General features: G+C 47.9%; 2 protein-coding genes across 2 annotated transcripts; both read left to right on the top strand.

Annotated features, from left to right (window-relative positions):
- The first annotated feature begins 584 nt into the window (after nt 1–584).
- On the top strand, nt 585–737 carry LOC130483993 (uncharacterized). Its single transcript, XM_056856907.1, has one exon. It carries the CDS (start codon nt 585–587, stop codon nt 735–737), a length of 153 nt encoding a protein of 50 aa, XP_056712885.1.
- A 172-nt stretch (nt 738–909) lies between these two features.
- On the top strand, nt 910–12,367 carry MKKS (MKKS centrosomal shuttling protein). Its single transcript, XM_056856714.1, has 4 exons — nt 910–1,927; nt 7,961–8,136; nt 9,567–9,677; nt 11,927–12,367. The coding sequence occupies exons 1-4, from the start codon at nt 937–939 to the stop codon at nt 12,365–12,367; spliced, it is 1,719 nt and encodes a 572-aa protein (XP_056712692.1). The 5' UTR covers nt 910–936.
- The last annotated feature ends 8,838 nt before the right edge of the window (nt 12,368–21,205 follow it).

Here is a 21,205-nt window from a genome sequence, read left to right as displayed (position 1 = left end):
TTGAGAGACGGGGAGAAGAAATGAAGAACGTGCTTGCGTATTTCCACATCATGTTTGTAGCAGCCCTGTGGCCTCTCTCCTGCTCTTGTTATCAACACAAGCAGTCTTAATTGATGTATAACCATGTTTGTACATCGTTGTATAGGAGAAGGAAAAGAGGAGGAGGAGGTTGAGGGGGGACATGATTGCTCTCTTTAAGGATTTGAAGGGCAGGGAGCTGTTCCTGCTGGCAGCAGAGGATCATAGGACTCGCAATAATGGGTTTAAATTTCAGGCAGAGAGGTACCGGCTGGATATTAGGGAAGCATTTTTTACAGTAAGAGTTGTTCGATAGTGGAATCAGCTGCCTCGGGAGGTGGTGAGCTCCCCCTCACTGGCAGTCTTTAAGCAGAGGCTGGACAAGCACTTGCCAGGGATGCTCTAGGCTGATCCTGCACTGAGCAGGGGGTTGGACTAGATGGCCTGTATATGGCCCCTTCCAGCTCTATGATTCTATAGCATAAATGGATTCTATAATGCAATGTTCTTTCTTTGTTGCAGGTATAATTGCTCTAGTTTTTTTTTAAGCCTTTGTGAACCAAGCGATGCAGAGAATCAGCTGGATTAGAAAGAACTGGCTCCTTGTGGCTGGAGCTGCCTTCGTCAGTGTCCACATCGGTACCTATCTTCTCCAAAGGGCCGCCAAGAGCTCTGTGAAATCAGGCATGGAAATTAAACAAAAGGATCTTGACAAATGAAGCCCCGTCTGCAGCGTCAGACATCACACTCACTTAGTAACTTGTTAACTATTGAATAAGGGCTGCTCTGTCAACGTGTTTGTCACTGTCCGCAAAAGTCCACGTGTTCATCGTGCACACATTTCCGTCTCTAATTCATTAAATGAATTTTTTAGAAGTGGAATACAACTAATGCTGGCCTGGAGTCTTTCTTGCAAAGATGTCTCGCGTTGACGTTAAAAAACCGTCCTTGTGTACCAGCGAGCCCTTAAGTCAGGAAGCTGTTGGCCACGCTCTGTCTGTGTTCGGTAAAATAGTGAAGTCCTGCTATGGCCCTACTGGGAGGCTTAAGCAGCTACACAACGGTGTGGGCGGCTACGTCCGCACAACATCACACTCTTCAGCCTTGCTGGGTTCCCTTTCCGTCACCCATCCCGTATTAAAGCTTCTGACGGCCTCCGTGCGGAATCATGTCTCTCGCTTTGGAGACGGGGGTTTGTTCACGGCTGTTCTGTGCTGCAGCCTGCTGGAAAAATGGCGAGACCTGAACGTCGCTTCTTGGACGCGTGTCAAAATTAGCCAGAACCTTTTGAGCCAGAGCCTCGATTATCTCGCTTCCGAAGCGTGCGGCTGTAAAATGCCGGTGGATTTTAGCAGTTCTAAGATTCTCCTCGATTTGGTCCGCAGCGTAGTAACCAGCAAGCCGGCTTGCATGCTGAGTGGAAAGGAAGTCGATCATGTCAGCGTGTTGATATTGAAAGCCTTTTTGCTCACGGTTCCGCAGAACGTTGGGGCTGGTGTTGGATTAGGAAAATGTCTCTATGTGCCCATAAAAGAAAAGAGAGTGATGGATTCCAGCGTCCATCCCGGGCTCCTGATTGAAACACCAGGATTCCACCTGACAAGGATGCTTCCTGCCAGAAGAACTACTTCGAGCACAATCAAAATGGCCCTTTTCTCCGCGTCTCTGTCTGGAGACATTAGTAATACTGGAGAAGGAGGCGTCATCGTCCATCACGGGGTTTCCCTAGAAGCAGCGGTCTTGGATCTGCTGTTTAATTTAGGCCAGCGGATGGTCAAGGACGGTGTGGGCCTTGTGATTTGCCAGAAGGTCATCCACCCGGCCTTGAAACAGTATTGGAAGGAGAACCAGGTGGTTGCTGTAGAAAGAGTTGGAGCCGCCATGATGGAGCCCTTGAAGGAAATGACAGGTAATGGATCCATCTGCATCATCGACGGCCTCATGACACGTTTCTTAAAGAAGAGCTGTGTTGCTCTAATTCTTACTCTGTCAGCTTGATTCGAGTCCAGTAGCGCCTTATAGACTAGTGAGATTTTCAGGGTCTGAGCTTTCGGGAGTCAGAGCTGCCTTTGTCAGAGACTCTCCAGGGTCTCGGGTGGAGCTTCTTCCACATCTTCTACTACCAGGTCCTTTTAACTGAAGATACCAAGAATGGAACCTGGGGCCTTCTGCATGCCAAGCGTGTGCTCTGCCACTGACCGAGGACCCTCTTCCTCCCCTGATACCCTTTCCGGGCTGCCAAGAGCCAAGGGGGTGGTGAATTGCTTTCAGATGGTAACACCACATTTGGGGGGGGAGGGAGGAGAATGAGGCAGATTAACCCCTCCGCTCAACAAGGTGCTGACCTGAATCCAGCCTCCGGACAGCTGTCCTTTTCTTTTAAGGGACGTTGAGCTGGGCCCTCAGCGGCAGCCGTTGTTCTTTCTTTGTCAGGATTATCCTTCCAGCATGATGTAGGGGTTAAAAGCAGTGGTTTGAAGTGGTGGACTCTAATCTGGAGAACCGGGTTTGATTCCCCACTCCTCCACATGATGCCAGCTGGGTGACCTTGGGCTAGTCACAGCTCTCTCTGAACTCTCTCAGCCCCACCTGCCTCAAAGGGTGTCTGTTGTGGGGAGGGGAAGGGAAGGTGATTGTAAGCTGGTTTGATTCTTCCTTAAGTGGTAGAGAAAGTCAGCTTGTAAAAACCAACTCTGCTTCTTCTTTTTTTCTTCTCTTCTTCATTTAACTAGGGCTGTACACCTTTTTTTTTAGTATTTTTGGGTTCGTGTTTATTAAGCCTGGAAATTTTCATAAAGCTCAAAACGAATACAATGGATTTGGCTTTTCCAGAAAATTGAAAATTTCTGGGTTTATAAAACCCAAAACCTGAAAAATGCTACTGCTTCTCCTCCTCCTTCTGCTCCCCCCCCCCTTGCCAGCCTTCAGGCTCCTCTCGTGGAAGCTGGGCCTGGCCTCTGCCTCTGGCAGGAGGGGCTGAGAATGGACAGCCTTCTTCATACTGCAGGGAGGGGGGTTATGTTTGTCAGAGAGCTGGAGTGGCTGGAGTTCTGTTTCCAGCTGAGACCTCAGGCAGGGTTTGGCTGAGCAAATCTCTATCTCTCTCAACCCAAATTGCCTCCAGAATGGCGTAGAGGTTACAGCGTTGGACTAGGAGACCCGGGTTCAAATCTCCACTCTACCGTGGAAACTTGCCAGTTGACCTCAGGCCATTCACTCTCAGCCCAGCCTGCCTCACAGAGTTGTTGTGAGAGGGGAGAATGGCATCGTGAGCCATTTTGGCGGTCTTGGTGGGGGGAAGAGCAAAATAGAAATACCTAAATAAATATATATTTTGGAAAATTATCATGCATGCAAAGGGCTCCACTGGAACCTGCCCTCTCTGCTAATTTTCTATTTATAGTAGGGTTGTCAACTTCCAGGTAATAACTGGTGATCTCCTGGGATTACAGCTGATCTCCAGCCGATAGAGATCAGTTCACCTGGAGAAAATGGCCGCTTTGGCCATTGGACTCTATGGCATTGGTTCCTCCCCAAACCCCACCCTTCTCAGACTCCACCCCCCAAAATCTACAGGTGTTCCCAACTTGGAGCTGGCAACCCTAATTTATAGGGAGTTTTAGATGGGAAGTATTAATGTGATTCTTCTCTCCTTGCTCCTTGCAGTGGGAAAGTGGTACAGTCCTTTCTGCCCCCTCAGATTTGCAGCATGGGCAAACCAGGCCTCAGAGCCAGTCACGCTAACTAGCCGGCTGGCTTCTATCCCTCCCTGGCTGGGCCAGGCTCAGGCCGGCTCACAATAGGTTTCAGCGGTTAAAACTGTGCTTCAGTCTGGAAAAAAATGTGTCCTGCCCCTTTGACCTCCACTGATTTCAGCCAGGTTTGCCGAAGAACTCTGTGCAAACAGCTTGTTGGTGTTGGTATTACATCCTGAATAGTTTTTCTCTTGAGCTGGCAGAAATATTTATAGCCCTGAGGCAGAATCCTAAAGTAGTGATTATTTATTATTTAAAGTAGAATCCTAAAGTAGCAATTATTTATTATTTAAGGTGGCTTAAAAGGGAGGGCTACCCAAACGTTTTCTGCTGCTACATTATTTATTATTTAAAGTAGAATCCTAAAGTAGCGATTATTTATTATTTAAGGTGGCTTAAAAGGGAGGGCTACCCAAACGTTTTCTGCTACTGCATTTAAAAAAAAAAAAAAACCACCCTACGGGATTCATAGTTCCTTGGAAGGAAGAGGGGGAGGCCCTCGTGTCCCATGTTTTCTGCCTTGGCTACCACCAGTAAGAGACAGTTTGAGGTTTGGATGCAGAGTGAGCATAGAGACTGAACTCCTAGAGTAACGTGGGACCCTTGGTTGCCTAATTAATTTGGGAAACTTATCAGTCTCCAGCTGACCTGCCTGCTGTTGATGCTGCACCTCTGAAGAGGATGACTTGGAACCGAGACCTCGTTCAGAGTTGTTTAGAACGGTCGTATCTGCTGTGCAGCTCACGGAAAGCCAAAAAGCACAGTTACCCTCAACCAAAAAAGCCACGTGACTATTGTATTCCCTGTGCACCTCCCTACCAAACGTACACATACAATAATATAAGTCTATGTCTGAATATTAAATATATAACTATGACCTGCTGTGCGCGTGGGGTTGTCTCTCCCCACCACGGTTGACCCTTAGCCCCTCCTTGTGTGTCTGGGGTGAGGGGCGGGGGCTTCCCTCTCTGCCTTCTCGTGATCTCGTCAGAACGAGGGACAGGACCCCTGGAGAAGACACATGAAGCTGCCTTCTGCTGAATCGGACCCTCGGTCCATCAAAGTCAGTATTGTCTACTCCGAATGGCAGCGGCTCTCCAGGGTCTCAGGAAGAGGTCTTCCACATCACCTACCTGCCTAGTCCCTTTAACTGGAGTTGCAGGGGATTGAACCCGGGACCTTGTGCCCGCCAAGCAGATGCTCTACCACTGAGCCACAGACCCTCCATAAAGTTGACTGTAGAGGAAGGGGAATGAAACCACCTCTCAGCATGCTGTGACCAGCTTGCTCTTAGGCTAAACGCTTAGGGCTGTTTAGCTTGGAAAGAAGGCAGTTAAGGGGAGACATGAGAGAGGTCTATAAAATCAGGCATGGTATGGAGGGAGTGGACAGGGAGAAGCTTTTCTCCCTCTCTTATAATACCAGAATGCAAGGTCATCTACTGAAGCTGGAGGGTGAGAGATTCAAAACAGATAAAAGGAAGTATTTATTCACACAACAAATAGTTGTAGAAATCCCTGCCACAGGATGTGGTGATGGCTGCCAGCTTGAAAGGTTTTTAGAGGGGAGTGGACATGTTCATGAAGGTGAGGGGTATTAATGGATACTAGTCAAAATGGATACTAGTCATGATGCATCCCTATTCCCTCCAGTCTCAGAGGAACATGCCTATTCTGTGAGGTGCTGTGGAACACAGGCAGGGTAAATGCTGCCGCAGTCATCTTGCTTGTGGGCTTCCTCAAGGCACCTGGTTGGCCACCATGTGAACAGACTGCTGGACTTGATGGGCCTGGGTCTGATCCAGCAGGGCCTTTCTTATGTTCTTACGTTCACACTGTCACCACTTAGTTGCTGCAATGAACAGCTCTGAATCGACTTCCCCTCCTCGTCCTGTTGTCTGAAGGCTTGGTCTACATGGGCAGCGGAACATGATGGCGGAATCTTGAAGTGGTGAACTGTCCTCCACTGCTTGAGAGCATAGATGGGGAGAGGCGCATTGTGCTGCTCCCCTCCATACAAGCTCCCTGCAAATACAATATTAACGTGTCAGGGATTGCGTGCTCTGACGCAGCCCCGTCATGTGCTGTCCTAGTTTCCTACTCGCAGAGAATTATTCATGCCCAGGGACACTGCAGATTGTAACCCCTTGCCTGCAGTAGCACAGTCGTTTCCACCAAGGGTTGCCAACTCGGGCATAGAAATTCCTGAACATTTGGGGTTGGTGCATGGGGGCAGCAGAGTTTCGGGAGCTCAGCAAGAATGTGATGCCCTAGATCAGGGGTCCCCAGCGTGGTGCACATGGGCATCGTGGTGCCTGCTGATACCTTTCTTGGCTCCCTCCTACGTTTTTAGAAAGTAGGTGGTGCTTTTGCCTAGCAAGGCTTCCAGTTGGCCATTGGTAGAGTTGCCAACCTCCAGGTACTAAGTACAAAATAAGAATCACCTGGTGCTGTAATGGGAACTTCAAAACAAAACAAATCACAGCACTCTCAATATTTCAACATCCACAGTTTATAGAAAATGAATCATACTATAGAACATGACTAACTAACCTATATGATAACATGCAAAGATATGACTAAACACACAAGAGGTACTGAACAGCAACTATGTACAATATATACAAAAGACAACATGGCCAAATTAGCCAAAATGGTCAAGATGGTCAAATAAACTGGATGTTGAAATATTGAGAGTGCTGTGATTTGTTTTGTTTTGAAATCTCCAGGTACTAGCTGGAGATCTCCTGCTATTACAACTGATCTCCAGCCGATAGAGGTCAGTTCCCCTGGAGAAAAGGGCCGCTTTGGCAATTGGACTCTATGGCCTTGAAGTCCCTCCCCAAACCCCTCCCTCCCTCAGGCTCCGCCCCAAAAATCTCCCACCAATATTGAAGAGGGACCTGGCAACCATATAGCCATTGGCCATTTGGTGGGCTGTACAGGTTGAAAACCCTGGTTTGGCAGCAGCTGCAGCTCCAGGATCTTCACTATGTGACTGAAGGAAAGCTGCAGCAGCCATTTCATGGCTGGCTCCGTCCCCCGTGGCAGCCATTGTGTGTCTGGCTCCGCCTCCTGCAGCAGCCATTTTGTGGCTGCGCCCACCATGCTGTGTCAGAATTCCAAAGGTGCCCGCAGACGAGGGTTGCCACCTCCAGGTTTGGAGATTTGGGGGATGGAGCCTGGGGAAGGCAGGGTTAAAGGAGGGGAGGGACTTCAGTGGGGCATAATGCCGTACAGCCCTCTGCCCTCCAAAGCAGCCATTTTCTCCAGGGGAACTGATCCTTGTCACCTGGAAATCAGGTGTCAGAGCGGGAGATCTCCAGTAGGGTTGCCAGGTCCCTCTCTTCCTCCAGTGGGAGGCTTTCGCGTTTAAGCGCGCATGCGCCTACACACGTGCGGCACTTCCAGTATAGAACCAGAGGTTTCACCTCGCAAAGGGCCTTTACCTCTTAGTTTGAGTGGTAAAACGGCCCTTTACCACTCAAAGTAAGAGGTAGAAGCCCCTCGCGAGGTGGAACTTCCGGTTCTATACCGGAAGTGCCACTTGCGGTATGCACACGCGCATGTTTGCCTGCCGACCCTCGGGTGGTTGGTGGGGAGAGGGGGCAATTGCCGGGGGTTTGCCCGCCACCAGCGGGCACCTGGCAACCCTAATCTCCAGCCACCACCTGGGGTTTGGCAACCCTACCGCAGACCCAAAAAGGTTGGGGGGGGCTGCCATAGAGTTGGGCCCTCCAAGGCGTCCGTTTGTTCGAGGGGACCTGGTCTCTGTAGTCTGGAGATCAGGAGAACTTTACAACATTACCCCTCTGCGATCTTATTCTGCTGCTTGTGTAGATCAGGCCTAAGTAGTGGTCTAAGAATCACTGTCCAAGAATCACCTAGGTAGGATCAGCTATCCTGCCCCCCTGGGCCATGGAAGTAAACAAATTGGGTATTATGGGAAGAAATATTTTCTTCCGTGCAATTATTTTCACAATAAATTAACCCCGTGGCCTGCCTGGAAGGATTTGCCTCTGTTGTGTTGACTGCTAGGATTGTTGAAAATTTAGCATATTTCAGGCCTCTTATTCAAGTTAATTTTAAAAGAAACCAATTAGTTTCAATGCCATACAGTGCTAAAGCAATGCATGACCTTTTCTGTTAACAGAATAATGTGCATAATTATTTTTCCTTATTGAACAGGATCCCAGCCGATTCCGTCTCTACAATTTCTGACCCCTGCTTGCTATGGCAGAGTGAAGGACTTGCAAACTCAATATTTTGCTTCCAAGTGGTTCTTGCATCTCATTCCTGACGACCCAGTGGTCTGCAGTTTGATGCTTTGTAACAGGAACGAAACTTCATGGGATGAGCTGAAGGTAAGAAGAATTGCTGCGCTTTCGCTGGAACATACTTTGTGGGGGGGAAAGTAGAGAATGCATACCAAAAATGTCGGCATGAGAACAACTCTCTCTCCGGGCCTATTTCTATTAGCCCAGTAGAGAAGAGGCAGTCTAGGACATGAGAAGAAGAAGAGTTGGTTTTTATATTCCAGCTTTCTCTACCACTTAAGGGAGAATCAAACTGGCTTACAATCACCTTTCCCTTCCCCTCCCCACAACAGACACCCTGTGAGGTAGGTGGGGCTGAGAGAGTGTGACTAGCCTAAGGTCACCCTTAGCTGGCTTTGTGTGTAGGAGTGGGGAAACAAATCCAGTTCACCAGATTAGCGTCCACTGCTCATGTGGAGGAGGAGTGGGGAATCAAACCCGGTTCTCCAGATTAGAGGTCAAAGTGTTGGGAGCCACAAAAGTTGCAGAACAGATACCAGGGTGGGGTGTGGGGTGTGTGGGTGGACCCAACCATGCTCCAAGGACCACTCCACCAATTTAAAGAGCCTTCCTCTAACTGAAGTGGCTCAGAGCCCCTTAAGCTGAAGGAAGGCTCCTAGGCTGGAAAAAGGCTTCAGATGTTGCTCCGTAGAGTCTTTGGAGTAGGATCCACCCCATAATCTCTCAAGCAAATTCAAGTCCATAGCAAAACTCACTGCATTTAAATAGAGATCCCCCCGCAAGGCCTTTTATGCATGGCTATTTCCCTATGGTCACCCCCCCACACACACCTGTTAAAACAATAGAGCCCTCCAAATTTTTATTTGTTTATTCGATTATACCCCACCTTTTCCTGCAATGGGGGCCAAGGTGGCTTATGCAATTTTCCTCTCTGCCGTTTTTATGCTCACTACAACAACCCAGTGAGGTAGGTTAGGCCGAGAGTGTGTGGCTAGACCAAGGTCACCCAGCAAGCTTCTATGGCAGAGCGGGGATTCGAACCAGGGTCTCCCAAATCCTAATCTGACCCTCTAACTCCTAGCCCTCTTTTATTTTATTTTTCTTTATTTTCTTTATTCATTCTTATATCTCGCCCTCCCCGGCAAAGCCAGGCTCAGGGCCACTCACAACAAAATCGCATAATAAATACAGTAAAAGTTACAATAAAATTACATGAAAGCAATTCTTATAATGAATAAAATCCAGCCCTATAAACATCAGCAATAAATGGCATCAGCAATAAATATATAGGCTGGAAACAAATGTATAGCAATAAATATATAGAGAAAAGAAAACATTTCTTTTTCTAGGTTTTAAAAACACGCTCTTTGCTTGCTTTATATTTTAAAGAACCCCAAGTCTTTTTACCAGACTGCGTTGTATATTTTATTGTATTGTGTTTTAGCCGGCCGGGGGAAGGCAGGGTATAAATAAACGTTGTTTATTATCATCATCATCATTATTATTTCTTTTTTTAGCTTGCTTGTCAGACAGCAGAACGAGTTTTGCAATTAACAGTCAAGGACCGCTGGGTCTTGTTAGGAGGCGGCTGCACAGAGACTCACCTGTCCTCTTACCTACGGCACAAGGTAGGAAGAGACAGTGAGCAGGCTGAAACCTGGCTTCATCGTCTGTTGATTAAATGCATCTCTCTCTTCCCCCCTCCCCCAAGTGGCTGACATCCATAAGGACTTCAATGGGCAAGGCACCCAATGTGTGTGTGTGGGGGGGGGAAATAGAGGGAAACGCTAGAGGTGGCCGATCAGTCTCCCACTTTTATGGGGTCAGGCTGTCCTTCCCTTGCTGGGACTTTTGCTTGGATAAAATTGGCAGAACTATCCTGTGTCCCTGGGGCCAGATCCTAATCACCGCCAGCAGAAGGTGTGGGTGTTCGCCACGTCCCCCCCCCAACAACCCCAATAGTCCCTTCTGACCCCCCCCCCAAAAAAAAAACTAGGTGATGGGATCGATGGGGATTAATAGCCACGCAGGTCAGGAGCTGCAGTGAGGAGGGGAAAGGGGGCAAAATCTCCATTGACAGAAGAGGGGAAAGAGAGCCCCTTTACTTCTCCCCACCGGAGCCCCCAGAACTGCGTGGCAATTAAGCCACACTGTGGTGCAGCCTCCTAAGACTAGTTTCCAAGGTTGGGAAAGGATTGCTGGGGAAGAGGGGGGATGTGGCAAAGATCTGTGCTGATTCCTCTGGTGGTAGCCAGGATCCAGCCCTAGGGGCAGAGGCCAGGGGGCAGTTTGGGGCCTCCTGGCCCCCTGAGGCAGTGTCAAGACTCAGATGTCGAGGACTGTCAGGTTGTGCGAAGGCGCTGCGTCTTGGACCCATCCCCAGGAAGGGGGAAGCTTCCCTATTTTATTTACTTTTATAGCCCACCATTTTTTTTTGCTGGGAAAGTATATGTTAGCTGTCAGTTTACCACATGAAGCTTGCGGGGTGACCTTGGGCCAATCACAGCTCTCTTAGAGCTCTCTCAGCCCCACCTACCTCACAAGGTGTCTGTTTTGGGAGAGGGGGAAGGGAAGATGATTGTAAGCCGCTTTGAGACTCCTTATGGTAGAGAAAAAGCAGGGTATAAAAACCAACTCTGACTTAATTCTACTTGCCTACAGATTATTGCCAAGTATCTGTGCTTTCCAGGATTTTTTGTGTAGTTGATAAAGTTCTCTTGAACCCAGGATCCAAGGGAATTCTGTCCATGATGCTTGCAGCCACTGGGACATGCCCGGCTATTGGCCAGTGCTGAAGGACAGCTGTGGCAGAGATATAGAGAGGCAGAGAGAAAAGACGGAGTGTGGTGGCAGAAAGCAGGAAGGGCTGTAGCTCAGTGATAGAGCATCTGCTTGGCATTCGGAAGGTCCCATCCCCGTGCATCCATGAAGCTCATTGGGTGACCTTAAGCTACCTCACAGGATTGTTGTCAGGGAAAAAATGGAGGAGGGGCAAACCATGTACAGACACGGTAGACAGGCACCCTTTCGCTGCCTGGGATGCTTTGGGTTTCAAACCATGTGAGAAACTGTCAGAAAGCTCTCTGAATCATGGTTTGGGCTTCATAGTCTTCATAGCGCAAAGCAGTACAATGTATTTTGTCCTTTTTTCTGCTTTTACTTATATTCTTTAACATTTCTTCGACATTTAAATGATTATAGAAATTTCTTTACCATGCTGTAAATTGGAATTTTACAGACCAATTTTTCTCCATAAAAGACTAAGCTTCTTTTCCCCCCTTCTTTGAATTTTACTTCTGAGAGTTATTGCAGTCAATAAGTTTCTCGAGCAATCAAGTTCAGTAAAGTGTGTGTGTGTGTGTGTGTATATATATATATGTGTGTGTGTGTGTGTGTGTGTGTGTGTGTGTGTGTGTGTGTGTGTATATATATATATATATATATATAAAGCAATATAAGACACCTGAATACAGTGCTTTAAATGGAATTTATTTCCAAGTAAGGATGATTAGAATTGCCATTTAAATTGTTTTGTAGCTAGAAGTATCCATTTCTGTCTTTACTATAAATGCTGTGATGCAATTGTTTCCTGGATTTTAAGAAGAGGAAGAAGAGTTGGTTTTTATATGCCGACTTTCTCCACCACTTAAGGAAGAATCAAACCGGCTTACAATCACCTTCCCTTCCCCTCCCCACAACAGACACCCTGTGGGGAGAGAGATGTTCACCAGATTAGCCTCCGCTGCTCATGTGGAGGAGTGGGGAATCGAACCCAGTTCTCCAGATCAGAGTCCACCACTCTGATGTTCGTTTTGCATCTTTCATCATCATGTACGAGGTCTGTGATGGCTTTAATGTATTTTTCCTCCTGTTTTAGAGTGTCAGCGTGCCATATAGGACCTTGGAAGATCTAGGTTGTTCTCAGGTGGAGTTCCAGTTGGTCGCTGACTCTTTCTGCCACTCGCTGGAGTCTGTTGCTCACTGTCTAGAGCATGACAACGGCGAAACCCTCACCGATATGACTTGGGGCCACTTCTGGTCTGTCCCGCCGGATGCTCCCCACGACTCTCCTTGGTCAGACTTGGGTTTGAAGTGTGGGTGTGGCCTTTGCAGCAACCAGCAAGGCCTCAACTGGAGGGTGCTTCAGAGTCAGTCTTGCCCTTTTCCTCCTCAAAGTTGTGTTAGTGCATCTTCCTTAACCTCCGCTGGCAATCCTGTTCTGGATTGCTTCGCTGCCAAATGTAACGGTTTGCAAGTCGCAGTGGAGGTGGCCGGCCTCCTTTCTGGTCTGTCTTATATAGTCGAAGATCAAAATTAGTTTTGTTTGCCTATTCCAGCAGCATTCACACACACGCTGGCATTTGGATATGTACTGCATTTTCTCTCCCTCCCCCCCCCCCGCCCACCACCACCACCACCTTCCTGATCTCCACATGCACAAGTGCTTTAGGCACAAGATTCTTTAGAACCCACCGTCTCTATTTATTAGAAATGGCAAAAAGATAACTATTTTATCATGACTGTAATAGATCTGACATCCTCTCCAAATGCATTTTTCTGGCGCGAAGGATTTGATTGACACACGTGTACCAATCCTTCGGCTGGGCAATATCCCTTTCATATATTCATCATCCGTCGTTGCTGCTGCCAGGATAAGCCAGAGCGGCAGACTCTCCATCGATCTGCATGAAGGAAAGCATCACCTCCCCAAGGACCAAAACATCTGGTGCTACCTAGCCTGGTTGCTAGGGAAGACATGTCAGGGCGGGGGCTGTTCTCTCACAGCCCCTGCAGAAGCTGTACAGAGCAGAAGTTGGAGCAAGCGTACTGGGAATGTCGCTTCCTCTCTCCCGCAATCATGGGTTCTTTTTGTGAGCGTGATTCCCCCCCATCCCATTCTTATCTCAATTTTTTCTTAGAGGCCTGTTGTCAGGCAGACAGTCAACAAATAAACACAAGGTGAGGGGAGATGAACCCGAACCAACATTGCAGTCCTATGTAGAGTTCATGGCCTTCGGGGGGAGGTGACTCTGCATAGCATTGCAGTGTGAAGCTCCCAAAACCCCCTCTTTAGGCTGTCTCGCTGCTGCTAAAATAATAGCAGGTTATCGGAAAGCTGAAAAGACGTCAGCAGGGCAATCGTGAGCAGAGATACACCCTTCTGTGTCCAGGGGCTTCAAATGACTTCTTGATGCACCAAAAGGCGGTTACAGAGTGAAAAATGAACCACGGGTCAAAGGCAACATGGGTCGCATCTAATTTTGTGGATTGTATATGGAAAGGCAAGTTTGAAACATTAGATTGCAACTAAAATTGGGTGTTAATAATTGGTTTATTTTAATTCTGCTAGACTTGCCAGAATCTTCTCCAGTCATGATTCACAATGTAGTGTTTTTTTCTGAAATCATTTATTAAGTGGTCCAACTTTGTCAATAAAAATATGTCCATGGTGGTACGATTTGCTGCTTTCACCAGTTTCTCTAGTGAAAAGAGTAAAATTCTTGGTAGTGAAAATCTTTTAGAGTAAGAGTAGTTTTCTTGGTAGTGAAAGTCTTTTACAGAAGGAAAAGAAATGATCTAAAATAGGCTTTTAAAACTATCCATTGTGGTTCCATTATTGGTACAGGGATGAAGGTGGGTCTCCCAAGGCAGTAATCTTATATATTAATTTTCTTTTGTGATTTATGTGTATCATCTCATATTCTAATAGCAAAGTCGGCCAAATCTTTGGATAATTCAGTCCAGTGACTGTGAACAGGAAAGATGGATCTTTCCACAAACCTGAAAAAAGACCCAGGTTTGCAAAAAACTGAAATCTAAATAAAAAACAACAACACATTGAGGGGTTTTAAAAAGCTGCAAATGATTAGTGCCTGTAGCTTTAAGCAATGGATTCCCTCAGTGGCTGTTGCTAGGCAGCTACAGATTCCAGGCTTCAGTTTCTGTCAGTAAAAGCAGGGGGAGGGGCAGGGTGCTTTCCAGGCCTATTTGGCCTTTGAGGGAGGACTTATTGGGGCCTGACAATGGTTGCCAGCTCCATGTTGGAAAATTCCTGAAGATTTTGGGGCGTAGTCGGATGAGGGTTTGGGGAGGGGAGGGAGCTCAGTAGGGTATAACGCCATAGACCTCTACCTCCAAAGCAGCCCTTTCCTCCAGGGGAACTGGTGCTATCAGCTTCCAGGTGGGGGTGGAGATCACCTGGAATTACAACTGATCTCCAGATGACAGAAATCAGCTCCCCTGGTCTCTCAAACATGCAACTAATTTTCATAGGGAAGAAACTTAAAATTAAACCCAGGCTGGATGACTTGTCCCCTTGATAAAAAGTTCTCTCTGGGTGGATATGTCCCTTTAAACAAGGATGGAGAACTCTAAAGAGACGGTGTTAGGTTAGAAAGTGCAAAAAACGGCTGTAGATGGAGGGGAAGCTCTTTTTCTTCGTATGCTGACGACTTGCAAGTAACATCAAAGGATCCTAGCCACAACTCCCTTCCCTGCCATTTCCTGCCCACAAGGGAAAAGTTACTTTGGGCATTCCTTACCCTAAACTAGGTCAGAATTACTCATGCAGAGAATGCCTTTGTTTCGGGGCTGCTTTCCACTTCTGTAAACGATGTTCATGTTAGAGAGGCTGCTTTATGTAATTCACATTGAAACATATAATTAAACCGAGACCTCCCTGGCTTGTTTCCCCCCACCTTCCCCCCCACCCCCGACCCTGCAGTTTTATTAGCTGCAAGCATGAGTAAGCAACCTACTTATCTTTCTTTCTGTGAGGCGGAATCACAGCTTGCTTATTGAAAGCACCAATGCAAAACCCAACGCTTCCTATCGCGGTGCGGGCTGAGCTGCTACTCGGTTAGGCCAGGGCGTCGCCAGCCTTGCTGAGTCCATAGGCCCTTTTTAGAAAGGGTGTCATAGAGGCTTTCAGAAAATTGGACCGCTCGCTGTGGGAAACATCACAAAATGGGGGGACACAGGCCGGTCACAATATTCAGAGCTTCCAAATATAAAACTCCGACGGGCAGGAGCTCTTGAAGCTTTTGGGCCAATACCTTTAGCAAATGCTTTTAACAAATTGCGTGCTGTGTTTACTGACTGAACAACATCCATCCTATGAGGGTCACAGAAGCAGTTCCTAAGTATTTTTCCTCCGGTTCTAATGAGGGGAGCAAGTAGGGTTGCCAACCTCCAGGTGGTGGCTGGTAGGGTTGCCAGCCTCCAGGTACTAGCTGGAGATCTCCTGCTATTACAACTGGTCTCCAGCCGATAGAGATCAGTTCCCCTGGAGAAAATGGCCGCTTGGGCAATTGGACTCTATGACACTGAAGTCCCTCCCCAAACCCTGCCCTCCTCAGGCTCCGCCCCAAAAACCTCCCGCCGGTAGCGAAGAGGGACCTGGCAACCCTAGTGGCTGGAGATCTCCCACTATTGCAGCTGGTCTCCAAGTGACATGGGTCATTTCAGCTGGAGAAAACGGCTGCTTTGGGAGGTGGACTCTATGGCATTAAACCCCACTTAAGACCCTCCCCTCCCCACACCCCACCCTCCTCAGGCTCCACCCCCAAAATCTCCAGGTGTTTCCCAACCCAGAGCTAGCAACCCTAGTGGTTAGAGAGCACACGTAAGCATTGGGTTCATTCAGGTAGGACCATGCTGTTATCCCTCTCTGTGGCGTTATGTCTGAACTGTGTGCCACGCCACCCGTCCCACGGACAGGACGTAACGGGGGCAGGCGGAGACAACATGGATCCTGAAGCACCCACAGCACTGAATGACAAAATATATATCTGGTAACGTTACCAGTACTGGCTTTGCAACATTTAACAACAGGATATTCACAAGCACCGGTGTTAAACATTAGCGCTGGCAGCAACCCACAACAGGGTTGTGTTTTATATTCTGTGTTTTATATTCAGGGTTTTCTGTTTTATATTCAAGGAGATTTAAAGCAAATATTTGCACAGAATACTCCTCCCCCCACCCCCACCCCCACGCTAGTGCAAAAGCCAAACGGATACAGAATTTGGGAGCCAGCTGCTTCATCTTCAGGCTACAGGAGAACCATAATAACAAGAATAACTGTGTAGTGGGTAAACAGCAGAGGTCCCTCCTGCCTTTCAGCATCGAGAGTGGGAAACTGGTTTTGCTCAGCCTCAGGAACATTAATTTTTTTTACATTATTAATATCCGGGCTGCCATCTGCATCGCGGCACGTGTTGAAAATGCCTGAATTCTCTGCAGGGAGTTCCTGGTTTCAGCTCTGGCCGCCTCCGTCAGCCCCCTTTATTTTGTTAGATTTCCAGCTCCCCTTTTCTGTTTTTATTTGGGGGAGGGGAAATCTTCCATGCCTGGATTTCCTCCGTTTGGGGGCTGGGGGGGGGAGGGCAGGAGGGGGCTGCGAAGGAGTCATCCCTCTTTGGAAATCTCAGAAGGAACATTGTAAACAGTCATCCCCGCAGCATCCTGAAAGCCTGTATTTAAAGCCAACAGGCTCATTGCCTACAACGAGCACCTTCTGAGATGCCAGGCTAGGAAACAGCTTCCAGACAGAATTTGATTTCCCCCCCCCTCCCCGGCCCCCCACAGCCTACAGCTGCTCCTGCTAGCAATCACTTTTATGCATCGTCTAGATAAAATGCAAAGGATAAATTCTGGCATCCTTTATGACAGTGAACGTAGTTCAGTTAATGTTGAGGGGCATCGGCTGGATCATGAATCTAGGATACCTCAACATTCTTCTAATTTCCTGGCAGAGGCTACTGATCACTGCCTTATCAAGGAGATGATGATGAAGAAGAAGAGCTGGTTTTTATATGCCGACTTTCTCTACCACTTAAGGAAGAATCAAACCGGCTTACAATCGCCTTCCCTTCCCCTCCCCACAGCAGACACCCTGTGAGGTAGGTGGGGCTGAGAGAGCTCTAAGAGAGCTGTGACTGGCCCAAGTTCACCCAGCTGGCTTCGTGTGGAGGAGTGAGGAAACCAACCCAGTTCACCAGATTAGCCTCCGCTGCTCATGTGGAGGAGTGGGGGAATCGAACCCGGTTCTCCAGATCAGACTCCACCGCTCCTACCCACCACTCTTAACCACTACACCACGCTGGCTCGCATGCCTTTGTGTAAATCATCACTTAATAAATGTGTTTCGACGCACCCATGTTAGTCCCAGTTAAGGCAACCCAAGACAGTTGACTCAGGAGGCAGATTTTGGAGGGTGGCAACCTCCTGTCCCCCACCCTTGCCAATAAGCTGCCCACCAACTAGTCGCCCACCCATCTGCTTCTGGAGCAGAAATCCTTTTTCCTCATCATCAGCCCCCCCCCCCAGCCTCTTTTAAAACAATGCAGCAAGGGGAGTGTCTCAGTTCCCGAATTAGGGTTGCCAACCTCCAGGTGGTGGCTGGAGATCTCCTAGAATTACAACTGATCTCCAGACAACAGAGATCTGTCCGTCCCCGTCCCCCTCCCCCAGAGAGAATGGCCACTTTTGAAGATGGGCTATATGACACTGTAACTTGCTGAGGACCATCCCCTATGTGTGCTAGGTGGAGCTGCCCTGAAAGACTGTCCACCACCACCACCCCGTTGATCCTAACGTGTTGACCATTCTGCTCATCGGAAGTGTGAGATTACGCCTGCTGTGACGCTATATTAGAATTCAGGCAGCTTTGAACATGTACGGGGGGGCTGTCAGAGTGTTTGAACAGGTGATGGTACTTCGGGCTTAGTCACAAATGCCTGCCAGGACTGCAAAGCAGCCGCGCAAATCTGCTTAGCATTTCTTTTGTTCCACCGGCAAGCCTCCCAGACATTTTGCAGATTTGTCAGGAGTTCGACTTGCCATCCTTCCTCGACATCTTCCAATCCAGATCATTTTTACGCCCCTTAATTTCCCCTTTCTTTTCAGCTCAAGTACATTTTAATTGCAGGAAGGAATGACTAGGTAAGGAAAGGGAGAAGAACCAGCAGAAATTATTAGCCCTCCAAAAAAGATTTTTTGGGTGTGTGTGTGTGTAAGAAATAGATTTCTGGAAATAACCAAGGGAAGCTGAGGCATCACTTGACTCTGAGCTTCAGGCAAGAAGATTATTTTTGTGCTGAGAAAGTAAATGCATTTGGCTTTGCCATAATCACATGAAAAAGCCCTCTCTCTCGCACACACAGGCAGAAAAAAATAGGCTGATTATTTCTAGGACAGAAGAGAGGCTTTAAAGGAAAGGAGGGGAATATTACAATTAGTTAAAGGCCGGCGAAGGGTATTGTTTAGAGCCACAAATCTTGAGGAAAATGTGTTAAATTATTTGCTTCGGCTAGTCTATTTTACCTGCCTCAAACTCCTTTGTCCTTCCCTTCGCTTTCTCTGCTGCAGAGTGTTCAGGGTTTGACCAGTGGCATTCCCAGATAAAGCATCTCAGGAAAGACCCTACGACCATGATTCCCTAACATGGTACCCATCAACATGTGTCCTGGTGCTGCTCACTTGCTTCTCCCCCAAAGCAAAGAGCAAATCCTGGCTTTCCTCTGCCCAACTGGAGCAGGAAGCTCTTCAGAAGAGCCTAGGAGGCAGCATGGGAGGATGCTTGGTTTGGAACTGGCCAAACGTTTTTGTGATTGGCCCCACTCCCTGCAGAAGTGATTTTATGTTTGGTCCTGCCTCCCATGGCAGCCGTTTTGTGGTGCACCCACCACCCTTCCCCAAATTTCCAGTGGTGCCCACAGGCTCTGCAACGTTGAAGATGAGGATTGCCATCCTCCAGGTGGAGGCTGGAGATCTCCCGCTATTACGTACAACTGGTCCCCAGGCGACAGAGGTCAGTTCCCCCAGCGAAAATGGCTGCTTTGGAAGGTGGACTCTTTGGCGTTATACACCATTGAAGACTTTCCCCTCCCCAAACCCCACCCTTCTCAGGCTCCAGTCCCGCAATGTCCAATTATTTTCCAATCTGGAGCTGGAAATCTTTGGGCTGATGGACTAATCATTGGACACTGTAAAGCAGATTTATTGGACACTGGCCATGGAACACTTTGAAGCAGAGCAGAATTCTGCTCTGGCTGTTTTGCTAGATTCAAGAAGTAGAAGAGGGATAGTTGCAATTTGCTAATGACCCTTCATCCCTATAACTCCCTTTCCCCTCATGAATTCAGGAAGAGTATTTAATTATTTAAATGATTCTTAGTAGTCATGATTAACCGGATGCAGGTGACTTTGCTGAATCTGAATCCTGAAGGCAAGATGGAGATGGAACAGTTAGGGTTCGCAACACTGCCTTGGCAAAATGCCAGGAGATTTTGGCTGGTGGTGACTGATGCAGGTTGGGGTGTTGATTGCTGTGGGGTGGGGGCTCCCATATCAAACTGCAGAACCGTTTTTTTCCTGAGGTGTTTCTCTGCTTTAAAGACAATCCAAAGAACCCTCCCCAACATGGCAGATAGTGCTACTAATATTCGCTACTAATATTTTAAGTCATAAATTAAAAATTACATTTACCATCCAGGTTATCCTGCTCTTGCTGTAGCAAACAATACATCAGCTATGCCAATCTGATTCCTAGGGATGCCAACTACCAGGTAGTAGCAGGAGATCTCCTGCTAATTCAACTGATCTCTAGCCGACAGAGATCAGATCACCTGGAGAAAAATGGCTGCCTTGGCAATTGAACTCAGTGGCATTGAAGTCCCTCCCCTACCCAAACCCCACCCTTCTCAGGCTACGCCCCAAAAATCTCCCGCCAGTGCCGAAAAGGGATCTGGCAACCCTACTGATTACATAACTGCAGGTGCAAAGAGGTAACAATAAGTATAGGTGGAAGCTTCTGCAACACGTTCCAAGTGGTTAAGACTGCAATATGTTAATGGATACTGAAGCACAAGACCACACCTTAACAGAGAAATTGTTAATGGAAGACCCTCCATAGGTCTGGCAGTAGAGACCCTTGAAAAAACTAATCTTCCTGGAATAGAAATTCAGCTGCTTTGGAATGGAGCTGGTGAACTGATGGAACTATGAATGTAGGCAGATGGTGAGAGGGGAGGGCAGGAAAGGGCTGTGCCAGGGCTTGGCTCTCATGGCCCTTTCTTACCTGCCCAGGGAAATGCCCATCGCCACTTTGAGGTCAGGAAGGAATTTCCCTCCAGGCCGGATTGGCCAGGGATCCTGGAGGGTTTTTTGCCCTCTTCTGGGCATGGAGTAAGGGGACACTGGGTGTGTGTGGGGGGGAGGTAGTTGTGAATTTCCTGCATTGTGCAGGGGGTTGGACTAGATGACCCTGGTGGTCCCTTCCAACCCTATGACTCTATGATTTGGAATGGAATTAACAGAACTAGGCAGATGTTTGTGAAGGGGGAGAGGAGGGGGCCAATATCACGCCTTCTGACCACATTCCTGTTGGCATGGCAGATTACGCCATGGGGAGGGGCCATGACTAAGCAGTAGAGCATCTGCTTGGCATGCAGAAGATCCCAGGTTCAATCCCCGGAATCTCCAGTTAAAGGGACTAGGCAGGTAGGTGATGTGAAAGACCTCAGCCTGAGACCCTGGAGAGCCGCTGCCGGTCTGAGGAGACAACACCGACTTCGATGGACCAGAGTCTGAGTCAGTAGAAGGAAGCTTCATGTGTTCATGTTTACGCATGTATCAGCATGGGAGGGATAGACCAAGCACTGGCAGCCTCTATGCTTTGGGGTGGAGATAGTGTGCAAAGGAAACCGTGTGCATGGAAGCAGGGGGTGGCGCCAGTAGTACAAGTGACCAAGTAATTCCTAGTTCTATGTCTCAGAAAATCAAATGTTGCATGAAACTAAAAGTCACATAAGTTGATGTTCAAAGCAACGGGTTACCAAGGCTGCTTCTCAGCAAGAAAATTCTGACAGGCCTGACTGGATGCATTTGAAGTTAGCACTTCACGACGCCATTCTCTTTCAGTTTGAATGTTAGCCGAGTACAAAGGAACCTGTCTAGGTCACTTAAGAGAACGACAGGAAAAAAACTCTCTTAAATAGCTAAACAATTGACTATGTGAAGAAGGGGGAAAATGTACTTGGAACACTAAGAGCTGGGGGCTGAAGGGAAAATGTGTATATTTGACTGATGTCTGGAGGCCTAAGGAGGAAAGTTTAATTTAATTAGGGTGGTACAACTTTTTTTAGTATTTTTC

Source organism: Euleptes europaea, chromosome 10 (assembly GCF_029931775.1).
Source record: "Euleptes europaea isolate rEulEur1 chromosome 10, rEulEur1.hap1, whole genome shotgun sequence".
NCBI lineage: Eukaryota > Metazoa > Chordata > Lepidosauria > Squamata > Sphaerodactylidae > Euleptes > Euleptes europaea.
Note: the sequence above shows the minus strand (reverse complement) of the source record. Positions and strands in the feature narration are given on the sequence as shown.

Coding starts and splice junctions, on each gene's coding strand:
- LOC130483993 (XM_056856907.1), top strand. CDS start 585: ATGCAGAGAATCAGCTGGATTAGAAAGAACTGGCTCCTTGTGGCTGGA.
- MKKS (XM_056856714.1), top strand. CDS start 937: ATGTCTCGCGTTGACGTTAAAAAACCGTCCTTGTGTACCAGCGAGCCC. Junction 1,928..7,960: donor GCCCTTGAAGGAAATGACAG/GTAATGGATCCA, acceptor CTTATTGAACAG/GATCCCAGCCGATTCCGTCT. Junction 8,137..9,566: donor CTTCATGGGATGAGCTGAAG/GTAAGAAGAATT, acceptor TTCTTTTTTTAG/CTTGCTTGTCAGACAGCAGA.